This window comes from Muscardinus avellanarius (genome assembly GCF_963383645.1).
Source record: "Muscardinus avellanarius genome assembly, chromosome: 3".
Classification (NCBI taxonomy): domain Eukaryota; kingdom Metazoa; phylum Chordata; class Mammalia; order Rodentia; family Gliridae; genus Muscardinus; species Muscardinus avellanarius.
In genome coordinates this window covers 14,919,075-14,938,258 of record NC_137788.1, presented here as the reverse complement: position 1 = coordinate 14,938,258, position 19,184 = coordinate 14,919,075, and the positions used below count along the sequence as shown (strand labels likewise).

The 19,184-nt window shown below is 43.2% G+C and overlaps 1 protein-coding gene across 1 annotated transcript in view; it reads left to right on the top strand.

Moving 5' to 3' along the window:
• The window catches only part of UBR4 (ubiquitin protein ligase E3 component n-recognin 4), a gene marked incomplete at both ends in the record, with an annotated part of 142,096 nt that overhangs the window by 16,362 nt on the left and 106,550 nt on the right, over positions 1 to 19,184 (top strand). Inside the window, 11 exons of the mRNA XM_080690743.1 lie at positions 202 to 326; positions 2,102 to 2,226; positions 3,762 to 3,821; positions 3,922 to 4,112; positions 9,532 to 9,631; positions 9,765 to 9,902; positions 10,448 to 10,565; positions 11,695 to 11,882; positions 12,776 to 12,935; positions 13,028 to 13,113; positions 18,252 to 18,421. Of these exons, the coding sequence (XP_080546869.1) occupies positions 202 to 326; positions 2,102 to 2,226; positions 3,762 to 3,821; positions 3,922 to 4,112; positions 9,532 to 9,631; positions 9,765 to 9,902; positions 10,448 to 10,565; positions 11,695 to 11,882; positions 12,776 to 12,935; positions 13,028 to 13,113; positions 18,252 to 18,421 (1,461 nt within the window). The remainder of the gene's footprint in view (positions 1 to 201; positions 327 to 2,101; positions 2,227 to 3,761; positions 3,822 to 3,921; positions 4,113 to 9,531; positions 9,632 to 9,764; positions 9,903 to 10,447; positions 10,566 to 11,694; positions 11,883 to 12,775; positions 12,936 to 13,027; positions 13,114 to 18,251; positions 18,422 to 19,184) is intronic.

Here is a 19,184-nt window from a genome sequence, read left to right as displayed (position 1 = left end):
TGCAGAGGGCCTCACTAAGTAGCTGAGGCTGTCCGCAAACCGGGATCCTCCAGTCTCAGCCTCCCGAATACTGGGATTATAAATGTGTGCCACCATGCCAGGCTTTTTTTTTTTTTTTTTTTTTTTTTTAAGCTGTCAGATTTTAGAAGCAAGTGGTTCTGGGCAACAACATTGTAGATCTTACTCTTTTTTATTTTCCAGTTTTCATTCACTGGTAATTGATGTAACGATGGCATTGGATACCCTTTCTTTACCTGTGTTGGAACCTCTCAATCCTTCACGTCTTCAAGATGTGACAGTCCTCAGTCTAAGTTGTCTGTATGCAGGTAAGACATTAGGATATCTGGTCCCATTTTCTCAGTTTAGCACAGATACCCTTTCAGGAAACCATGAGGATCTAGAATATTGTGTCTCCCTTTACCTCTTCGCTTCTCCTAAAGAACATCTAATATTGTATGCAGATTAAATGAATTCTCAGTAGGAAATCTTCATAAAGGATCCTACTGTTTAACTGTTGGCATTGTGTTATATGCGTATGTGATTTCATAGTATGTGTAGGTATGAAGTGTCTACTCTGTGCTTGGGAGGCTTAAACAGGAGGATCACAGGTTTGAGAACAGCTTCAGTGATGTAGCAAGACTCTCAACAGCCTAGCAAACCCTGTTTCAAAACAAAATAAAAAGGGGTGGGATTGTTGTTCAGAGGTAGACTGCCCCTGGGTTCTATTCCCAGTACTCAAAACAAAACAAAACAAAACTGGGCTTCATGATGTGTACCTGTAATCCCCAGTACTTGGGAGGCTGAGACAGGAGGACCGCAGGCTCAAGGCCAACCTCAGCTACTTCCTGAAGTCCTCCACAACTTAGTGAGACCCTGTTTCAAAATAAAGAATAGCTGGGTGTAGTGGCACATGCTTGGAAACCCAATATTTGGGAGGCTGAAACAGGAGAATCACAGTTTAAGGACAGCCCTAGCTACTTTTTAGTGAGGCCCTTTGCAACTCAATGAGACTCTGTTTCAAAATAAAGAAAAAAAATATGCCTGGAGTTGTTGCTTGGAGGTAGAATGCCTCTGGTTTCAATCCCTGGTAACACACACACACACACACACACACACACACACACACACTAAAATAAAAAGAATAAAAAATAGGGCTGGGGGTGGTATGTAGCTCGGAAGTAGAATGTCCCTGGCTTTAATCCCCCGTACTGCCAAAAATTAAAAAAGAAAGAAAAAAAAGGATCTCTACTCCCAAGGATGTTATTGCCTTTACAAGGTTTTATTTATTTATTTATTTATTTATTTATTTATTTATTTATTTATTTTGGTGGTACTGGGGTTCCTGGAAGCCCTTCTACCTCCGGGCTACACTCCCAGACCTATTTTTACATTTTCATTGGAAACAGGGTCTCCTAAGCCAGCGCGCGTCTGGCTTCGAACCTGCGCGATCCTCCTGTCTCTGCCTCCCAAGCGCGGGGATGACAAGCGTGCGCCACCACGCCCGGCGTTTTTACAAGGTTTTAGTAATTAACTTTTTAATGTAAACAAAACTGAGTGAAAGGTGAGGAATTTTAAAAGAAACAGAGCTCGTTTTCAGTTGAGGACAGCAGTAATTTTGAAGGAATTCTGATGTTATCATTGGCAGAGACAAGAGTAGGACCAGACTATGCATGTGTATATTGTGCTCATAAGTTGTTAAGGCTGGCTTTGAACTTGCAGTCCTCCTATCTTAGCCTCTCAAGTACTGGGATTATAGGTGTGCACCACCACACCTGGCTTCATCTATTTTTTTTAATTAAAGAATTATATTCTATTGTGTGGATGCATCATCATTTTCTTATCCATTCCACTATTGAAGGAAATCTTATTTGCTTACTTAGTGACAATATGAATAAAGCTGCATCGAATATTTTTGTATAGGTTTTTGTGGATTTAAGCTCATTTGGATAAATACCCAGGAGTGATTGCTGGTTTGCATTTTGTACTTATTTTGTCCTTATGAAGTTTATTTTCAGTTTTGGGTGGGAAATTTTTGTCTGTTAGTTTTGGTGGACTGGTGGGAGAGTGTCTCTTGATTGGAATATGTGCCTGTCTTTTTCAGGCGTGAGTGTGGCAACATGTATGGCCATCCTCCATGTGGGTAGTGCTCAGCAAGTACGGACAGGGTCCACCAGCTCCAAAGAAGACGACTATGAGAGTGACGCAGCGACGATTGTCCAGAAATGTGTAAGCCAAGCCTGGGCATGCGGCCCCTGTGTGTAAGCCAAGCCTGGGCGTGCGGCCCCTGTGGTGTCCAGATGGGGGCGTGTGTCCAGCTCCACTCCTGGTAGAGGAAAAGATTTGGAATATTCTTCACACTCCTGGGCAGTAGGTCCTGGTAGTAGGTCTAAGAGATAGATGTTCACCTTAGGAATAATGCATTTAAGGTTTGTTTCTCATATTAGCATAGATCTTTTTTTTTCTCTGCTGGCTGTTTATTTTTGGTGGTACTGGGGTTCCCGGAAACCCTTCTACCTCCAGGCTACACTTCCAGACCTATTTTATACTTTTTTATTTGAAAACAGGGTCTCTTAAGCCAGCGCAGCTGGCTTCGAACCTGCGTGATCCTCCTGTCTCCACCTCCCGGGCGCGGGAATATAAGCGTGTGCCACCACGCCCGGCTGGCTATTTATTTAGTGGTGCTAGAGTTTGAACCTACGGGTGTTCTACCTCTGATCTACACCCCCAGTTCTATTTTATTTTTTATTTTGAAATGGTCTTATGAAGTTGCGGAAGGACTTGTGTTGCTGAGGCTGGTCTTGAACCTGTAGTCCTCCCGTCTCAGCCTACCAAGTCCTGGGATTACAAGCATGTGCCACCATACTTGGCTCTGAGGTAAAGAACTGCAACTTTGAAAGAAGTTTAGAAAGAACTGCAACTTTGTGGTGTGAGTGGGCTTTCGACAGTTTAGTCATTCATTCATCAAATCCATTGGACGGCTTAGGAGGTGGCAGTATACTTTCAAGGGAGACTGTAAGAAACAAGGCAATTTTTGGTACTGATAAGTGCAGAGAAAGAATAAATTATAATAGAATCTGTAGACACAGGGCTGGATGTGCTGCTTTAGGCTGCGTGGAACTAACAGCTCCGAGAAGGTAACATTTGAACTGAATGAAAAGCAGGCGTTAGCTCCATAAGATCAGGAAAGTATAGTAGAATTAAAAAGTGACCTGAGAGCCGGGCGTGGTGGCGCACGCTTGTAATCCCCGCGCTTGGGAGGCGGAGACAGGAGCATTGCACAGGTTTGAAGCCAGCCTCAGCTCTTAGGCTCTCAGCAACTTAGTGAGACCCTGTTTCCAAATAAAATATAAAATAGATCCGGGAGTATAGCTTGGAGGTAGGAAAGCCCCTTGGTTCCACCCCCAGTACTACAAAAAAAAAAGTGACCTAAGAGCCAGGAGTGGTGGGACATGCTTGTAATCCCAGCATTTGGGAGCCTGAGACAGGAGGATCCTGGTGTGTAGACAGCCTCAGCTACTTAGGCCCTTTGCAACTCAGTGAGACCCTGTTTCAAAATAAAGAATAAAAAATAGGGCTGGGGGTGTAGCTCGGAGGTGGAATGCCCCTGGGTTCCACCCCCAGTATACTCCACTTGCCCCCCAAAATGATCTTAAGAGTACTGAGCTCTTCAAGTTAAATTTCTTTAATTCAGAATTTAGCAATTATATAACGAAATATGCCGACTTGCTCAGATTTTTTTGTGTCTATTTGATGTTGAATAGCTTGAAATCTATGACATGATTGGACAAGCGATCAGCAGTTCCCGCCGGGCCGGCGGTGAGGTGAGGAGCATGTTTCTACTGTCTTTCCATCTCAGTCTCTCAGTAGGAATACCAGTGCGAACATGAGCGTTCATGCTACACTTCCTGTCCTTTACAACAGCACTACCAGAACTTCCAGCTGCTGGGTGCCTGGTGTTTGTTAAACAGCCTTTTCCTCATCCTCAACCTCAGTCCGACTGCCTTGGCTGATAAGGGGAAAGAGAAGGACCCGCTGGCTGCCCTCCGAGTCAGAGACATCCTTTCTCGTACAAAGGAGGGAGTGGGCTCTCCCAAGCTGGGGCCTGGGAAAGGGTATGTGTTTACTCTTGTCATGTTTGCTCTTTCACAGTGATGAGGATGCATGGAAATTCTCTCTGTGTCGGCTTTTTATTTGTTTCTATATGGTTTTGTTTCAGTGTTGGGGTTGAACCCAGGGCCTCAGGCATAGCAATCATATGCTCTGCTGCTCACTGAGATGCACACCAGCCTCTCTTCTTTAGATCAGTAGAAAGCTTGCCTTCCTACCTTGTTTCAAAACTTAGAAAGATAATGATTATGGTTCACTAGCTCCAAATCGTACGTGGGGGATTTTGGATGTTATTATTTTTTTTTATTTAAAAAAAAACTTAATTTCTTTTTTTGGTGGTACTGGGGTTCCTGGAAGCCCTTCTACCTCCGGGCTACACTCCCAGACCTATTTTATATTTTTATTTGGAAACAGGGTCTCTTAAGCCAGCGCGACTGGCTTCGAACCTGCGCGATCCTCCTGTCTCTGCCTCCCAAGAGCGGGGATTACAAGCGTGCGCCACCACGCCCGGCACTATTTTTTTTTTAACTAATTTTGTTTCCTCATGTATCTGAGAGAGGAAATATCTGTAATGTGCATTTTAGAATTTTTTTTAGGATTTTTTCCCCCCGTGTTCAGTGCAGGAAAACTTACTCCTGTTGTAAAGTGGGCTCCCTCGGAGTGGAGTACTCGGTCACCTGTGTAATCTGTGAGGCGCAGGTACTGTCAGGTGCTGCTGGGTTGCTTCCTCAGATGTTGACGCCTGGGTAATGTGCCCTGATTGCTAGAAAGAAGGAGATAGGTCTAACATGCTGCTCAAGGTTGTGTTTCCTAAGCCCAGGCATTTTTGTATTTTAGTGTGTGTGTGTGTGTGTGTGTGTGTGTGTGTGTGTGTGTGTGTGTGTGTGTGAGAGAGAGAGAGAGAGAGAGAGAGAGAGAGAGAGAGAGACGGACGGACGGAAAGACACTGGGGATTTAACCCAGGGGCATTCCACCTCTGAGCTACACCCTAGCCCAGTTTTATTTCTTATTTGGAAACAGGATGTCACTAGGTTACTGAGAGCCTTGCTGTGATGCTCAGGCTGGCTTCAGACCTGTAGTCCTTGTGTTTCAGCCTCCTGAGCACTGGGATTACAGGTGTGCCCACCATGCCCAGCTTTGATTCATTCTGTTAGTCCTCGCTACATGTTCAGCTTATCTGGGCATTGAGTTTATAGTACTAAACAAGGCAAGGCCCTTACTTTTAAAGCACTTATTTTCTAACTGTGGAAATAGTCAATAAATATACAAAGTGCATTAGAGCTTAATCTACATTAAAGCAAAAGAAGTTAGGGCAAGGGACTGGTGAGTGGGAGAGGCTGCCAGTTTAGTCAGGATGGTCTCAGAGGCCCTGGAGTCAGGACGTGGAGACCATATATAAGTGACAGGATGAGCCGTGTCAGTATTTGGGGTAGAATTGTTCAGTTTTGAGGTGGAGTTTTTTTCTGGCCAATCTTAGGATCAGCAAGGTGAGTGTGGCGAGAGTAGAGAAATCAGCCAGGGAAAGTGGTGGAAAATTAGGTCACAGAGCGAGCCAGCCTCCAGGTAGTCTAGAGCCCAGTGCTGTAGAGGGCGCCACTGGGACCAAGACACGGCCTGATTTCATTGGTGATCTGAGAACCCAGCTGCTGTGTGGAGATGAGACGGTAGGGGCACAGGCAGAGAGGAGCAGGTTGGGGAGGAAGCTAGCACGGTACTGCAGAGGAGACAGGAAGACATGAAATAGGGTGGTGGTGGTAGTGAAGGCAGCGCAGAGAGGCCCAGTCGGCAAATGCTGGGAAGTACAGCTGATCAAGTTTGCTCAGGGCTTGGATGCTGGGCATGACAAGGTGCCATTGGAATACTGTTTTTAAAAACTACAGTTTTTAGCACGAGCTGGGTGTGGTGGCTCATGCTTATAATCCTAGTACTTGGGAGGCTGGGACAGGAGGATTGCAGGTTCGAGCACAGCCTCAGCAAATAGGCTCATTAACCTAGCGAGACCATATTTTCATATAAGAAAATCAGTCTAGGTAGGGGTGTATCTTGGAGGTAATATTCCGAGTACCCCACCCCATAAAATGAACTTTTGGCATGAGGAACTGGGTTGTATAATTTTACTGAACTAGGGAATACTAGTTGAGGAGTAGGTTGAGTAGAAGGAAGGAAGAGAAATAAGTCATTTGGTTTTGGCTGTCGCATTTGACTTGACTGTGAGCCAACTGTATGAGATGTCGAGGAGGCAGCTGGATGTGTGAGTCTGGTGCTCAAGGAAGAGGTCAATTCTTGATCTTGAAGCTGGTGTGTGGCACACACTTGTAATCCCGACACTTGGGGGCTGAGACAGGATTGCAGATTCAAGAGCAGCCTTAGCGACCTAGTGAGACTCTGTTTCAAAACAGCTAAAGGGTTTGGGTGGGAGGCTGAGACAGAAGGATCGCAGTTGTGGACAGCCTCAGCTATTTAGTGTAGCTCTTTGCAACTTAGTGGGACCCTGTTTCACAAAAAAAAAAAAAAAAAAAGGGCTGGGGGTGTAGTTTGGAGGTAGAATGCCCCTTGGGTTTCATCCCCAGTAACGCAAAAAAAAAAAAAAAAAAAAAAAGCAAAAGGGTTTGGGTTATAGCTTAGAGGTAAAATGCCCCTGAGTTCAATTCTTGATACTAAAGAAAAGAAAAAGTATACTTTAGAAATGGCTGTTCTTTATTCTTCAGATTTAAAAAGTGTATACATTGCTAGGTGTCTCGGTGCATGCTTGTATTTGGAGGCTGAGACAGGTGGGTCGCAGGTTCATAGCCAGTCTTAGCTACTTAGTGAGGCCCTCCGCAATTTAGTGAGACCTGGTTTCAAAATAAAGAATAAAAAGTAGGGCTGGGGCTGTAGCTCGGAAGTAGAATGTTCTTGGATCCAATCTTTAGTACAGGCAAAAAAGAAAAAAAAAAAAAAAGGATCACTGATTATAAAATACTATAGACATCTTTACAATGACACTATTATAGTGTGTGTGTGTGTGTGTGTGTGTGTATTTATTTATTTGTGTGTGTGTTACTGGGGATTGAACCCAGAGACATCCTACTTCCAAGATACACTTCGGCCCTATTTTTAGCCCTTTATTTTGAAACAGGGACCCACTAGGTTGATGAGAGCCTTACTAATGCTGAGGCTGTGCATGAACCCACAGTCCTCCTGTCTTCGCCAACCAAATACTGGGATTACCGGCGCGTGCCACTACACCCTGCTTGAGTCTGTTTCATTTTTAATGGTTGCCAGTATTCTACTATGCAAATATACCACAATTAATTCCCCTACTGATTTACACTTATTTAACTTGCTGCATATTTCTTGTTTTGATAAATCATGCTTTGATAAATCTCCTGAAACATAAACTTTTGAGAACTTGTTTAGCGTCTTGTAGTAAACTCCTGAAGCATATATGAGTATGTGGACAGAGGGTACACATTTAAAATTTTAAAATGTTTTGCCAGATTGCTCTTTAGAAAAGTTATATTAATTTCTATTCCCAATAGGTGTGTGTGTGTGTGTGTGTGTGTGTGTGTGTGTGTGTGTGTGTGTCTGTGTGTGCGCGCGCACATATGCACACGTTTACCATGACCTCATTGAGAATAGGCTATCAGTAGTTTTTGTATTTGCTAATAATAGAGGGGAAAATGTTCTATTATTGTTGTGTTTGTATTTGTATTTACTGGAGTCTGAACCTAGGGCTGTGCTACCTTTGAGCTACATCCCTAGCCTTATTTTATTTTCTCTTTTGAAACAGGGAGGCTGTCCTCAAACCTGCAATCCTCCAGTCTCAGCCTCCTAAATTACTGGGATTACAGACATGTGCCAAAATGCCTAACTATATTGTTCTTATTTATATTTCTTGATTACTAGTATGATTGTTGTCTATTTCACTTATTTATTGGTTATTGGGATTTCTTCTTTTTAAAAATGTCTTACTTTCCTCTTTGGTTTTCTGTTTTCCTTATGGATTTACTGTAAGCTTATTATATGTTAGATATGTCCTGTGGACATTTTTTTCAGAAAAAGTTTTACTCAAATGTGATGTAAAATTAACTACTTTTAGCTAGGTATGCCTGCAATCCTAGCTACTCAGGAAAAATTTAAAAGAGGGGCTGGGGATGTAACTTAAAGGCAGAACACCCCAGATTTCCATATTCAGTATCAAAAGTAGAACAAAATGAGACCCCATTTCAAAAAATAAAGGATAAAAAATAGGGCTGGGGGTGTAGCTCAGAGGTAGAATGTCCTTGGGTTCCATTCCCAGTACCACACACACAAAAAAAAAGACAAAACAGGCTGAGCCTGGTGTTGCATGCCTGTAATCCCAGTATGTGAAACGGTGAGACAGGACGATCGCAATTTCATGGACAGCCTCAGCAATTTAAGGCCCTTACAACTTTGTGAGATCATGCTTCAAAATAAAACATGAAGTAGGCTGGGGGTATAGCTCAGGGGGTACAGAACGCCCCTGGGATCAATACCCAGTAACACACACACACACACACACACACACACAAAAAAAAAAAAAAAAAAAACCAAAACACCGGTTTTTGTTTTCTTAGGTTTTCTCCCCCAGATATTTCATGGAAGTTGGTAATTTTAATCTTCTTCTCAAAAGAGTGATTCTTTAAAAGTTTAGTCATGTCGAGTGTGGTGGTGCACGCTTGTAATCCCTGCTCTTTGGAGGCTGAGACAGGAGGATCACACAGGTGCGAAGCCAGCCTCAGCTGCTTAGTGGGGCTCTCAGAAACTTAATGAGAGCCGGGCATGGTGGCGCACACTTGTAATCCCAGTACCTGGGAGGCTGAGACAGGAGGATCGCACAGGTTTGAAGCCAGCCTCAGCTGCTTAGTGAGGCTCTTGGCAACTTAGTGAGACCCTGTTTCCAAATAAAGTATAAAATAGTTCTGGGAGTCTAGCCCGGAGGCAGAAAGTCCCTGTGTTCCACCCCCAGTACCACCAAAAAAAAAAAAAAAGCTGAGCCATCGTTTAAATGTTAGTATCTTTGGGCTGAGATGTAGCTCAGTGGCAAAGCACTTGCCTGGCAAGTGCACCGTCCTGGGTTTGGTCCCCAGTCCAAAAAGACAAAAATGACCCCCTTTAAATGTTAGTATCTTTCCATGACCAGTAGGTTTTGAACAGTAGTTGAAATTCCAAGTCTATGAATTCGTAAGTTTCTTTTAGTCCAGGAATTCTTGCCTGAAGCCTGCAGATATTTTGGCAGTTTATGGATGGCTTCAGGAAGACGGTGAGCGTAAGTTATAATATGCCACTTCGTGTGTGGAGAAAGGTCCATAGATCTATCTTCAAAAAGGTCTGAGACTCAAATGGCAAGATACACAATTCAGAGGTTGTAATTCATTGTTAATTATTTTAAGGTCTGCATTTTCCTTTTTCTTTGTATAGGCATCAGGGATTTGGGGTGCTCTCAGTAATATTGGCAAACCACGCCATCAAGCTGTTAACATCTCTTTTTCAAGACCTGCAAGTTGAGGCTCTTTACAAGGTGAGGTTATTCTCATGGAATCAGCAGATCAATTGCTGGATCTGCTGCTGGTTGAGTTAGCTTGATCTCTTAATACAGGTGGTTCTTCCTGGCGCGTCATGTCATTAATTTCCCTTTGTATTGTTACCTTCAGGGTTGGGAGACAGATGGTCCCCCTGCAGTCCTCAGCATTATGGCCCAGAGCACCTCCATACAGAGGATTCAGCGGCTAATCGACTCTGTCCCCCTGACCAACCTGCTCTTGACGTTGCTCTCGACTTCCTATAGAAAGGTAGGTGGGGATCAAGACGTTGATAATTTGGAAGAACTTATGTAACCTCAAAATAATGTTGATCAAACACTGTGACCTTTATAAACCCACTTTTGTAGGTGATGGTTTTGAAGAAGAAAAGCGTGTTTAGTAGTTTTCTTTTCCCTCCACCCCTTCCTCCTTCCCTTCCTTTCTTTTGTCTTTCTATGTCCCTAGGCTAATCTAGAACTCTTGGCCTCAGGTGACCCTGCCCCAGACCCCTGTGACTATGGCTGTATGCTGTAGTACACAACTGGACAAGGAGAGGAATTCCTAATTGGTTGAACCTGCCTAAATATTTGAATCAGTTCTTGATCTTCAGTGTTGTGATATATATGGCCACTTGGTAATTTGTGATTTTCATTCTGAAGCAAAAACAGAAAACACCATGGAATGCTTATTTTTTCAATTCTTGACCATATCTCTGGTTATTAGGAGATATACTTCTCTGATTTCCAAAAAAGGACATAGGAAGAAAACTTTCCATGTGGTGCATGGGGTTGAGTAGGATGGTGTTGTTTTCCTAGGCATGTGTCCTGCAGCGGCAGAGGAAGGGCTCCATGAGTAGTGACGCCAGCGCCTCCACGGACTCAAACACCTACTATGAGGATGATTTCAGTAGCACGGAGGAGGACAGCAGCCAAGGTAGAGGCCGCTCTTTCCCCCAGAGGAATGTCATGAGTGCACCAGGTTCCTTTAGTGTCCTGGTTGACATTTTACTTTGCCTTCCTAGCCTGGGCCTTGACTGTATGTACACTCAAAGAGGACGTGTTATTAAGAGCAAGTTGAATGCTGAAGACTGAATGCTCAATGCTCCTTTCAGCTCAGCCCATGTTGTTCTTCATTCCTTTCCCACAGTTTCAGTCAGCTTTTTCATTGCTGTGACCAGAATACCTGACAAGCTCAACTTAGAGGGAGTATGAGTTATTTAGGGCTCTCAGTTTCAGAGGTTTCGGAGGTTTAGGCTTTAGTGCTTGGGAAAGAAAGAAGAGCCCCGCTCAGTTCATGTTTGTGGGTTGTGGGAGCGGAGGATGGGGGGAGGGACCACGGACAGACACAGTACCAAGGCCACATCCCAGCCATACACTTCCTCTGCCCAAGTCCTATCTCCAAACCTGGCTACATTTCCAACACCTGAGGTCTTGGTGACATTTAAAAATCTAAACCATAACACCCACCAAAATCAAAATATATCTCAGTTGTTCATAGTTCTTTCTGTATTGACCCATGTTATGACCTCTGCTCTCCGCCTTCCCAGCATAACTCTAGGTCATGTGTGAGTATTTGATTTGGTTGTTAATCACAGATTTGTAGCTCAGAAAGCATAGGGGAGAAGCTAAAGACTAATGAACATTAGGGCCACACTAACATTCCTTCCTGCCTAAATTTGGAGAGAGAGTGAACAAAATATGTATTTTAGATTTTTCTTCATAGTCAAGTTTGAGAATAATATGAAATACTGAGAACAGTAATTCTTTTCATCTTAGGGCTTACAGTTGATAAGAATTATAAATTTGTTCTTGTAAAATGTTTGACTTATTGCAGTAAAATAAAGTGAAGATTTTCTTACTTTATTTGGCTTTTTTAAAAAAAAACCAGTTTTCTTAAAGTATAGCTTACATAAAATGCTGTCATTTTATGTATACATTTGCATAAGTTTTGACAGATTTATATACTTTATAACTAAAATAACAATCAGCATATCCTTGGGTTTCTTTTGTACCAAAAATAATTTTTTTTGGTCATTTGCGTTACTTTTTCTTTGACTATTCAGATGATGACAGTGAGCCGATTTTGGGGCAGTGGTTTGAGGAGACCATCTCCCCCAGTAAAGAGAAAGTGGCTCCTCCCCCACCCCCTCCTCCCCCTCCGCTGGAGAGCTCTCCTCGGGTGAAGAGCCCTAGCAAGCAGGCTGCTGGTGACAAGGGCAACATTTTGGCGAGTCGCAAAGACCCTGAGTTGGTAAGAGTGGGCTTCTGAGGCCTGGTGGGAGGGGGTTGAGTAGATTGATAGAAGCAGATCATTTAACTAAAATAGAAGTTGGATAACTAATGTCGAGAGATATTTTTGCTCAGTACTTACGTACATTAACTTTATTTCATTAAATAACTTGAACTTTTGGTACTGTTTTTGTCATTGATGGCTGTTACTAGCACAGCCTTTTGAGTTAGACAGAACTGATTTGAATCCTACTTCTTCCACCTACTGGCTTTGAGCAAAAATCCAAACTATTCCAAGCCTTAGTGTTCTTGTGATTGTACCTGCCTCTAAGGGTGTTGGGAAAAGAGAATATTACTAGGGACTTTAGCTTAGGTCTGGTATAACTTAAGTGCTTGCTCACTATTGGTTCAGCCAGTATTTATTATCTACGGTGTGTTGGCCTCTGTTCTGATCATCTATTTGTATATGAGTCTCACCCAATTCTTGATCACGAACACACAACATTGATACAGTGATATTACCATTAATAGTGCCAGAAATTTTAGACATCTCTAATAGTCACTAACACAGGTATCAGAATTCAGCATATTAATGATATATAGAACTGGACATAGAAGGGCTCTTAGAGGAGCAAAGGAAATGGATGGGTCAGTTTATTGGGAAATTTTATGTCTTCACCCAATATATTCTGAAGTTTGTTGTATTGAGGTAGCATGCTGTTTTGTGTAACTGGTAGAATTGAATAGGAGAGACTAAAATATCAATCTTCGTCCTGCTTGAGTGGGTTCAGATTTGATGAGTTAACTCATTGTGTTTTTGCATGAGACCTGTGGGCATATTTCCTGTTCGTAGTCAGGCTTTGCAGGAGCTCAGGGCCGATGAACCCAACCTGACCTGTCTTATGCTCTTTTCAGTTCTTAGGGCTGGCTTCCAACATTTTGAATTTCATCACCTCTTCTATGCTGAACTCTCGGAATAATTTCATCCGCAACTATCTGAGTGTGTCTCTTTCTGAGCACCACATGGCCACCCTGGCCAGTATCATCAAGGAGGTGGACAAGGATGGACTCAAGGGTCAGTGACAGTTGGTGTGCCTGGTGATCCCCTGGGCAGGGTGTGATGCATCTAACAGCTGCTTGAATAACTGGCTTCTGGTCTGTATTCAGGTTCATCAGATGAAGAGTTTGCTGCCGCTCTCTATCACTTTAACCATTCTCTGGTGACCTCTGACCTACAGTCCCCTAACCTGCAGGTATGTGTGTAAGATGGCCGTCTAGGCTGGGCGTTGTCTATGCCACTTTCCACGGGCTGCAGTTGTTCTTGTTAAAGAACACTTTGAGCCAGATGTGGTGAGGCACACTTGTAATTTCAATACTTGGGAGACTGAGACAGAAGGATCCCGAGTCTGCGGCTAGCTTTAGCTACTTAGTGAGGCCCTGTTTCAAAATAAAGAATAAAAAATAGGGCTGGGGGTGTAGATCAGAGGTATAATGCCCCTGGATTCAATCCCCAGTACCACAAAAAAAAAAAAAAAGAAAAAAAAAAGAAAAAAAGAACATTTGTTCATGAATCAAGTCACCCTACTAGAAAGAACACCGAGAGGTGATGTTAGTTTATCCCTGTGCATTAATTGGGGTCACTTCAAAAAAACATAAATGTAATATTTCCCCCCAAGTCAGGCTTTAAGAAAAATAAAAACTACAAAAACAAACTTCTAATGGTTAGATTATAGAAAAGTAGACAAAAATTTATAAGAAGGTAATCACCTTTTTGGGGGGGTGCTGGGGATTGAACCCAGGGCATTCTACCTCGGAGTCATACTCCTTGCCCTGTTTTATTTTTATTTTGAAACAGGCTCTCACTAGGTTGATGAGAGTCTCACTACTTGCCGAGGCTCTCCTAGAACCTGCGATCCTCTTGTGTCAGCCTCCTAAGTACTGGGGTTACTGGTGTGCGCCACCACACCCAGCTTACGGTAATTTATGAAAAAGACATATAAATGGCCAGAAACATAGGAAAAAATGTTTATCAATAGTAGTGGGAGAAATACAAATGAAAATGCATTTTAAGAGCTAGGTGTGGTGGCGCACGCTTGTAATCTCAGCATTCGGGAGGCTGAGACCGGAGGATCACGGTTCACGGACAGCCTTAGCTACTTAGGAGGCCCTTCGCGACTCAGTGAGACCCTGTTTCAAAATAAAGAATAAAAAATAGAGCAGGGGGTATAGCTCGGAGGTCAAATGCCTCTGGGTTCCATCGCCAGACCCTCAAAAAAAAAAAAAAAAAAAAAGAAAAGAAAATGCATTTTCAAAGATGAAATCCTAGGGGATTTCTTACTTGGGAATTTGTAACTCTGAACTAACCATCTGAGTGTCCTCTTTCCCCACTGGAGTATCTGATGTCTTGAATCCTAAATTGCAAGTTCCTCATTTCCTTAGTTCTCTATATATCTATATTTCTTAAACTTAACAACATTTTTACTTATAGAAATGACTTTATCCTGGCCGCCGCGCTCTGCAGCGCTGGGGCTGGGTGCGCTTGGAGCAGCAGAACCCGCTCTCCATGGTGAAGCTGTGGGGATTGAACACAGAGGTATTTTACCTCCAAGCTATACCCCAGCCCAATTTTATTCTTACTCGGAAACAAGTTCTCACTCGAGAGCCTCACTAACTTTCTGAGGCTGGCTTTGAACCTCAGTCCTCCTGGCTGGGATTACAGGTGTGTGCCACCGTGGTTGGCTGATGTCTAATAATTCTACTTGCAATTCTTTTTTTTTTTTTTTGTGGTACTGGGGGTGGAACCCAGGGTCTTTCTCTCTCAAAGCTACACCCCAGCCTTTTTTTATTCTTTATTTTGAAGCAGTCTTGCTAAGTTGAGCAGGGCCTCACTAAGTAGGTGAGGCTGGCCATGCATCTTCCATCATCTTGTCTCAGCCTCTCACATACTGGGATTACAAATTTGTGCCACTCTCCTGGGCTCGGGAAGCTATTTTAAGAGGTTAAAATTCTCATAATCTGAGCCGGGCGTGGTGGCGCACGCTTGTAATCCCTGCGCTTGGGAGACTGAGACAGGAGGATCACACAGGTTCGAAGCCAGCCTTGGCTACTTAGTGAGACCCTGTTTCCAAATAAAATATAAAATACGTCTGGGAGTATAGCTCGGAGGTAGAAAGCCTCTGGGTTCCACCCTTAGTACGGCTAAAAAAAAAAAAAAAAAAAAAAAAAAATTCTCATAATCTGAAATTATTTGAGAAGTTCCTTAATATTTTCTTTTGTTGTTTAAAAAAGATTTTGTTGTTATTGTTGTTGTTGTTTATTGGAGATGGAACCCAGGGGCCTTCTACCTCTGGGCTATACTCCCAGACTTTTTTTTTTTTTATTTGGAAAGAGGGTCTCGTTGAGTTGCTGAGCGTTTAACTAACTTGCTGAGGCTAGCTTTGAACCTGCAATCCTCCAGTCTTAGCTTCCCAAATACTGGGATTACAAGCATATACCACCATACTCAGCTAAAAGGGGGTTTATGAAGCCGGATGTGGTAGCACACATCTGTAATCCTAGTACTTGGGAGGCTGAGACAGGAAGATTGGAGCCAGCTTTAGCAATTTAGTGAGGCCCTCCACAACTTAGTGGGAATCTTTTTCAAAATTAAAAAAAATTTGTCCAGCGTGGTGGCACACGCTGGTAAGGAGGATCTGGGTTCGCGGCCAGCCTCAGCTACGTAGGCCCTCCAAAACTTAGTGAGACCCTGTTTCAAAATAAAAATTAAAAAGTAGGGCTGCGGGTGTAGTTTGGAGGTAGAATGCCCCTGAGTTCCACCCTCATTACTGAAAAAAAAAAAAAAAAGTTTTTTACTAGCCAGGTGTGGTGGTGTGTCGGTACTTTGGAGGCTAAGACAGGAGGATCACAGGTTTGAAGACATTCTCATCAGGTAGTGAGATTCTTAACAACCTAGCGAGACCCTGTTTCAAAAAAAAAAAAAAAAGATTCAGTCCCCAGTAAACACACATAGACACACACACACACAATTAGCTGGGTGTGATGGCAGGCACACACCTGTAATCCCAGTTCTTTGGAGGTTGAGACAGGAAGATCAGAGATTCTAGGCCAGGTCAGTAATTTAGCAAGACCCTGAGAAATTTAGTAAGACCCTGTTTCAATACACTCTCACTCTGGGATTGTAGCTCAGAGGTGAATTGCCCTTTGGTTTCAATGGCTGTACCACACATAGAAATTAATAGCTGGGTGAGGGCACACCCCTATAATCTCAGCAACTCAGGAGTCTGAAGCAGGAGTATTCCAAGTTCAAAGCCAGCCTGGGCAATTTAGTGGGACCCTTTCTGAAAATAAAACATAAAAAGGGCTTTGGGAATGCAGCTCAGCGATAGAGCACCCATGGCTTTGATCTCTACTACTGGAGATGGATAAATAGACATACATATTTACAGGCAGGCAGGCAGGTCTGGGGATGTAGGTTAGTGGTAGAATCATTTAGGAGGCCACGGCTCAATCTCTACCATTACCCACAAAAAAAAGTTACATATATATACACACACCATTACCCACACTACCCATTAGATATTTATGTCTATCTGTCTCTCGATTTGAGCACTTAGGTTTTCTGCCGTTATTAAATTGTATTAAAGTTAGTGTGTGTGTGTGTGTGTGTGTGTGTGTGTGTGTGTGTGGTCCTAGGGCTCGAACACATGTCTTTGTACATACCAGGCAAACTACCCCAGCCTGAAAGTTAATTTTTTTTTTTTTTTGGTGGTACTGGGGGTGGAACCCAGGGGCCTTCTACCTCTGGGCTACACTCCCAGACCTATTTTTTTATTTTTGGAAACAGGGTCTCTTAAGCCACCACGCCCGGCTGAAAGTTAGTATTTTAGATGTAGCCCAGATAGGTTTACTTTTATGAATTGTTTCCTTGGAATTAGGAGTCGATTGTGAGTTTGAATAAGCCTGGCCTCGGCAGCCTTCTGGACTCGCCCTTGTTCTTCAGCCTCTCTCAGTGGTGACATGGAGCACGGAACACTCCCCTCCTGTCACCTTGTGCGTTCAGAGCGAGAGTGTATGCACAGGGCTTTGCTCAGTCTGTGGAAGCTGTCCAGTGAATGGAAGCTGCTCTTGAGATTTATGACATTTGGAATAATATTATTTCAATGGAATGGGGTCAAAGATATTTTATTAAGCCAGGCGTGGTGGCGCACGCTTGTAATCCCCGCACTTGGAAGACTGAGACAGGAGGATCACACAGGTTCGAAGCCAGCCTCAGCTACTTAGTGAGGCTCTCGGCAACTTAGTGAGACCCTGTTTCCAAATAAAGTATAAAATAGGTCTGGTAGTATAGCCCGGAGGTAGAAAGCCTCTGGGTTCCACCCCCAGTACCACCAAAAAAAAAAAAAAAAAAAAAATTTATTAGAATAGAATTTAATTTGGCAGACCTGGAAATCTATCCTACATCTGGAGGTAACTATCATTTGTGTTCCAAAGCCAAATGAGAAAGCAGGCATTTTTTCCAATTGGCATCCACCTCACTCTCACTGGGGAGAGAGAGAGAGAGAGAGAGAGAGAGAGAGAGAGAGAGAGTGTGTGTGTGTGTGTGTGAGAGAGAGAGAGAGGGGGGGGGGGAGAGGATAAGTTGAAAGTGAAGCTTAGCTGTAATCCTAGTACTTGGGAGGCTGAGATAGGAGGATCGCAGGTTTGAGGACAGCCTCAGCTTGAAGTGAGACTCTCATCAACCTAGCGAGACCTGTTTCAGATTAAAACGTAAAAAAAAAAAAACTGAATCGGATGAAAAAAAAATGGGGCTGGGGTGTAGCTCAGAGGTAGAATGTTCCTGGGTTCCATCCCTAATACCCTCCCCTCCCACAAAGAAAATGAAACTCATTTGCTACAGCTGGAGGTAAAGAACGGTCTTGATCCGGTCAAGACGCCTTGGCCTCCAATAGGTGGAGTTTCTCTTCCACTGTGGTTAATGGCAGTTATTGGATTTCTCCACAGCTTGGTGTGACTGAGATTGGCAGTAAGTGACATACTGTCATCTGTTACAGTTGTTCATGAAGTTTGCTTTGGAAGGCACCAAGCTTTCATGTTCTGTTCACTTTGAAAATTATCCTGATTCTGTTCTATGAGAACATTTCCATTTTTTCCAGAAGCCACTTTCAGACTTTAATTAAACTATATATGTTATTTGGGTTAGATTAGTAATTTTTCATTTATGTGTCTCTCCTTTGTTAACTAGACGGTTTTTTCCAAAGTACTTCTAAACCTGGATTTTGGGGTGCATTTCTTTACTCTGTACGGTATTTAAAAATGAGCACGGGAGTGGACGCATAACCTTTGGCCGTGCTCTGTCTTTTCCTGATGCCACCATGCGTACCTTTCCCGTCAGAGCACGTTGCTGCAGCAGCTCGGAGTCGCTCCATTTTCCGAGGGCCCGTGGCCGCTGTACATTCATCCTCAAGGCCTCTCTGTGCTGTCCCGTCTCCTGCTCATCTGGCAGCATAAAGCTGGCGCACAAGGTGATCCTGATGTCCCTGAATGCCTTAAAGTTTGGGACAGGTAAGAGAACTCCAGGAGAAGCCGTCTTGGAGGTTGGTAGAGGTTATTTGCTCTTTGTTTGCTTGATTTTAGTGTAGTTAACCTGCTGTTCTTGATTTGTTCGGAGTGAGAGGGTAGAGAAATGATGGGAGTGTTGGGAAGGTTGTCGTTAAATAAACAAGCAGACCATTGTGGTCTGGAAACGGGAGCTTCTATAGCACAGGGGGAATTTGATTATAATTAATGGAAAGAACCTGCATCCTGAACATAACCGATTTTATCCTGACCTCATTTTTTGAAAGAGAGGTAGCAAGGAAGCCAACTCTATCCTTGGTTATTTTGCTTTCAACATGAAATTATTTAGAGTGAGTTGCCATCTTTTTGAATAAATTTTAAAGAATTTGTTTCCTTGGGGGAAGCTCAGATTAAGCATCTAAATCCTCCTTAGATAGACCTGTATTTGCCATTTTTGTTTACATGGTTAGAAGTCTTCAAAGCAGTTTGTTTTCCTAAAAGGCTTTGCTCTTCTGTTCCCCATTCTAGGATCAAATAGCTCAAATGTTGGATTTAGAAAGTATAAACCCCCAGAATGCCAGAAGCCCACTATATTTTTCCTGGTGGAATCTTGCAAAAATGCCAGGAGCTGGTGGGGCAGGGGTTTTGCAAAGGAAGGGTGCCCTTATTAAAATACAAATCTCTTTCCTAATAGCCAGAGGCAGTGGGAACAGTTGGCTACGTGCTTTCCTTTTTTTTGCATAAAAGCTCTTCTGACAAGTTTAAAGAT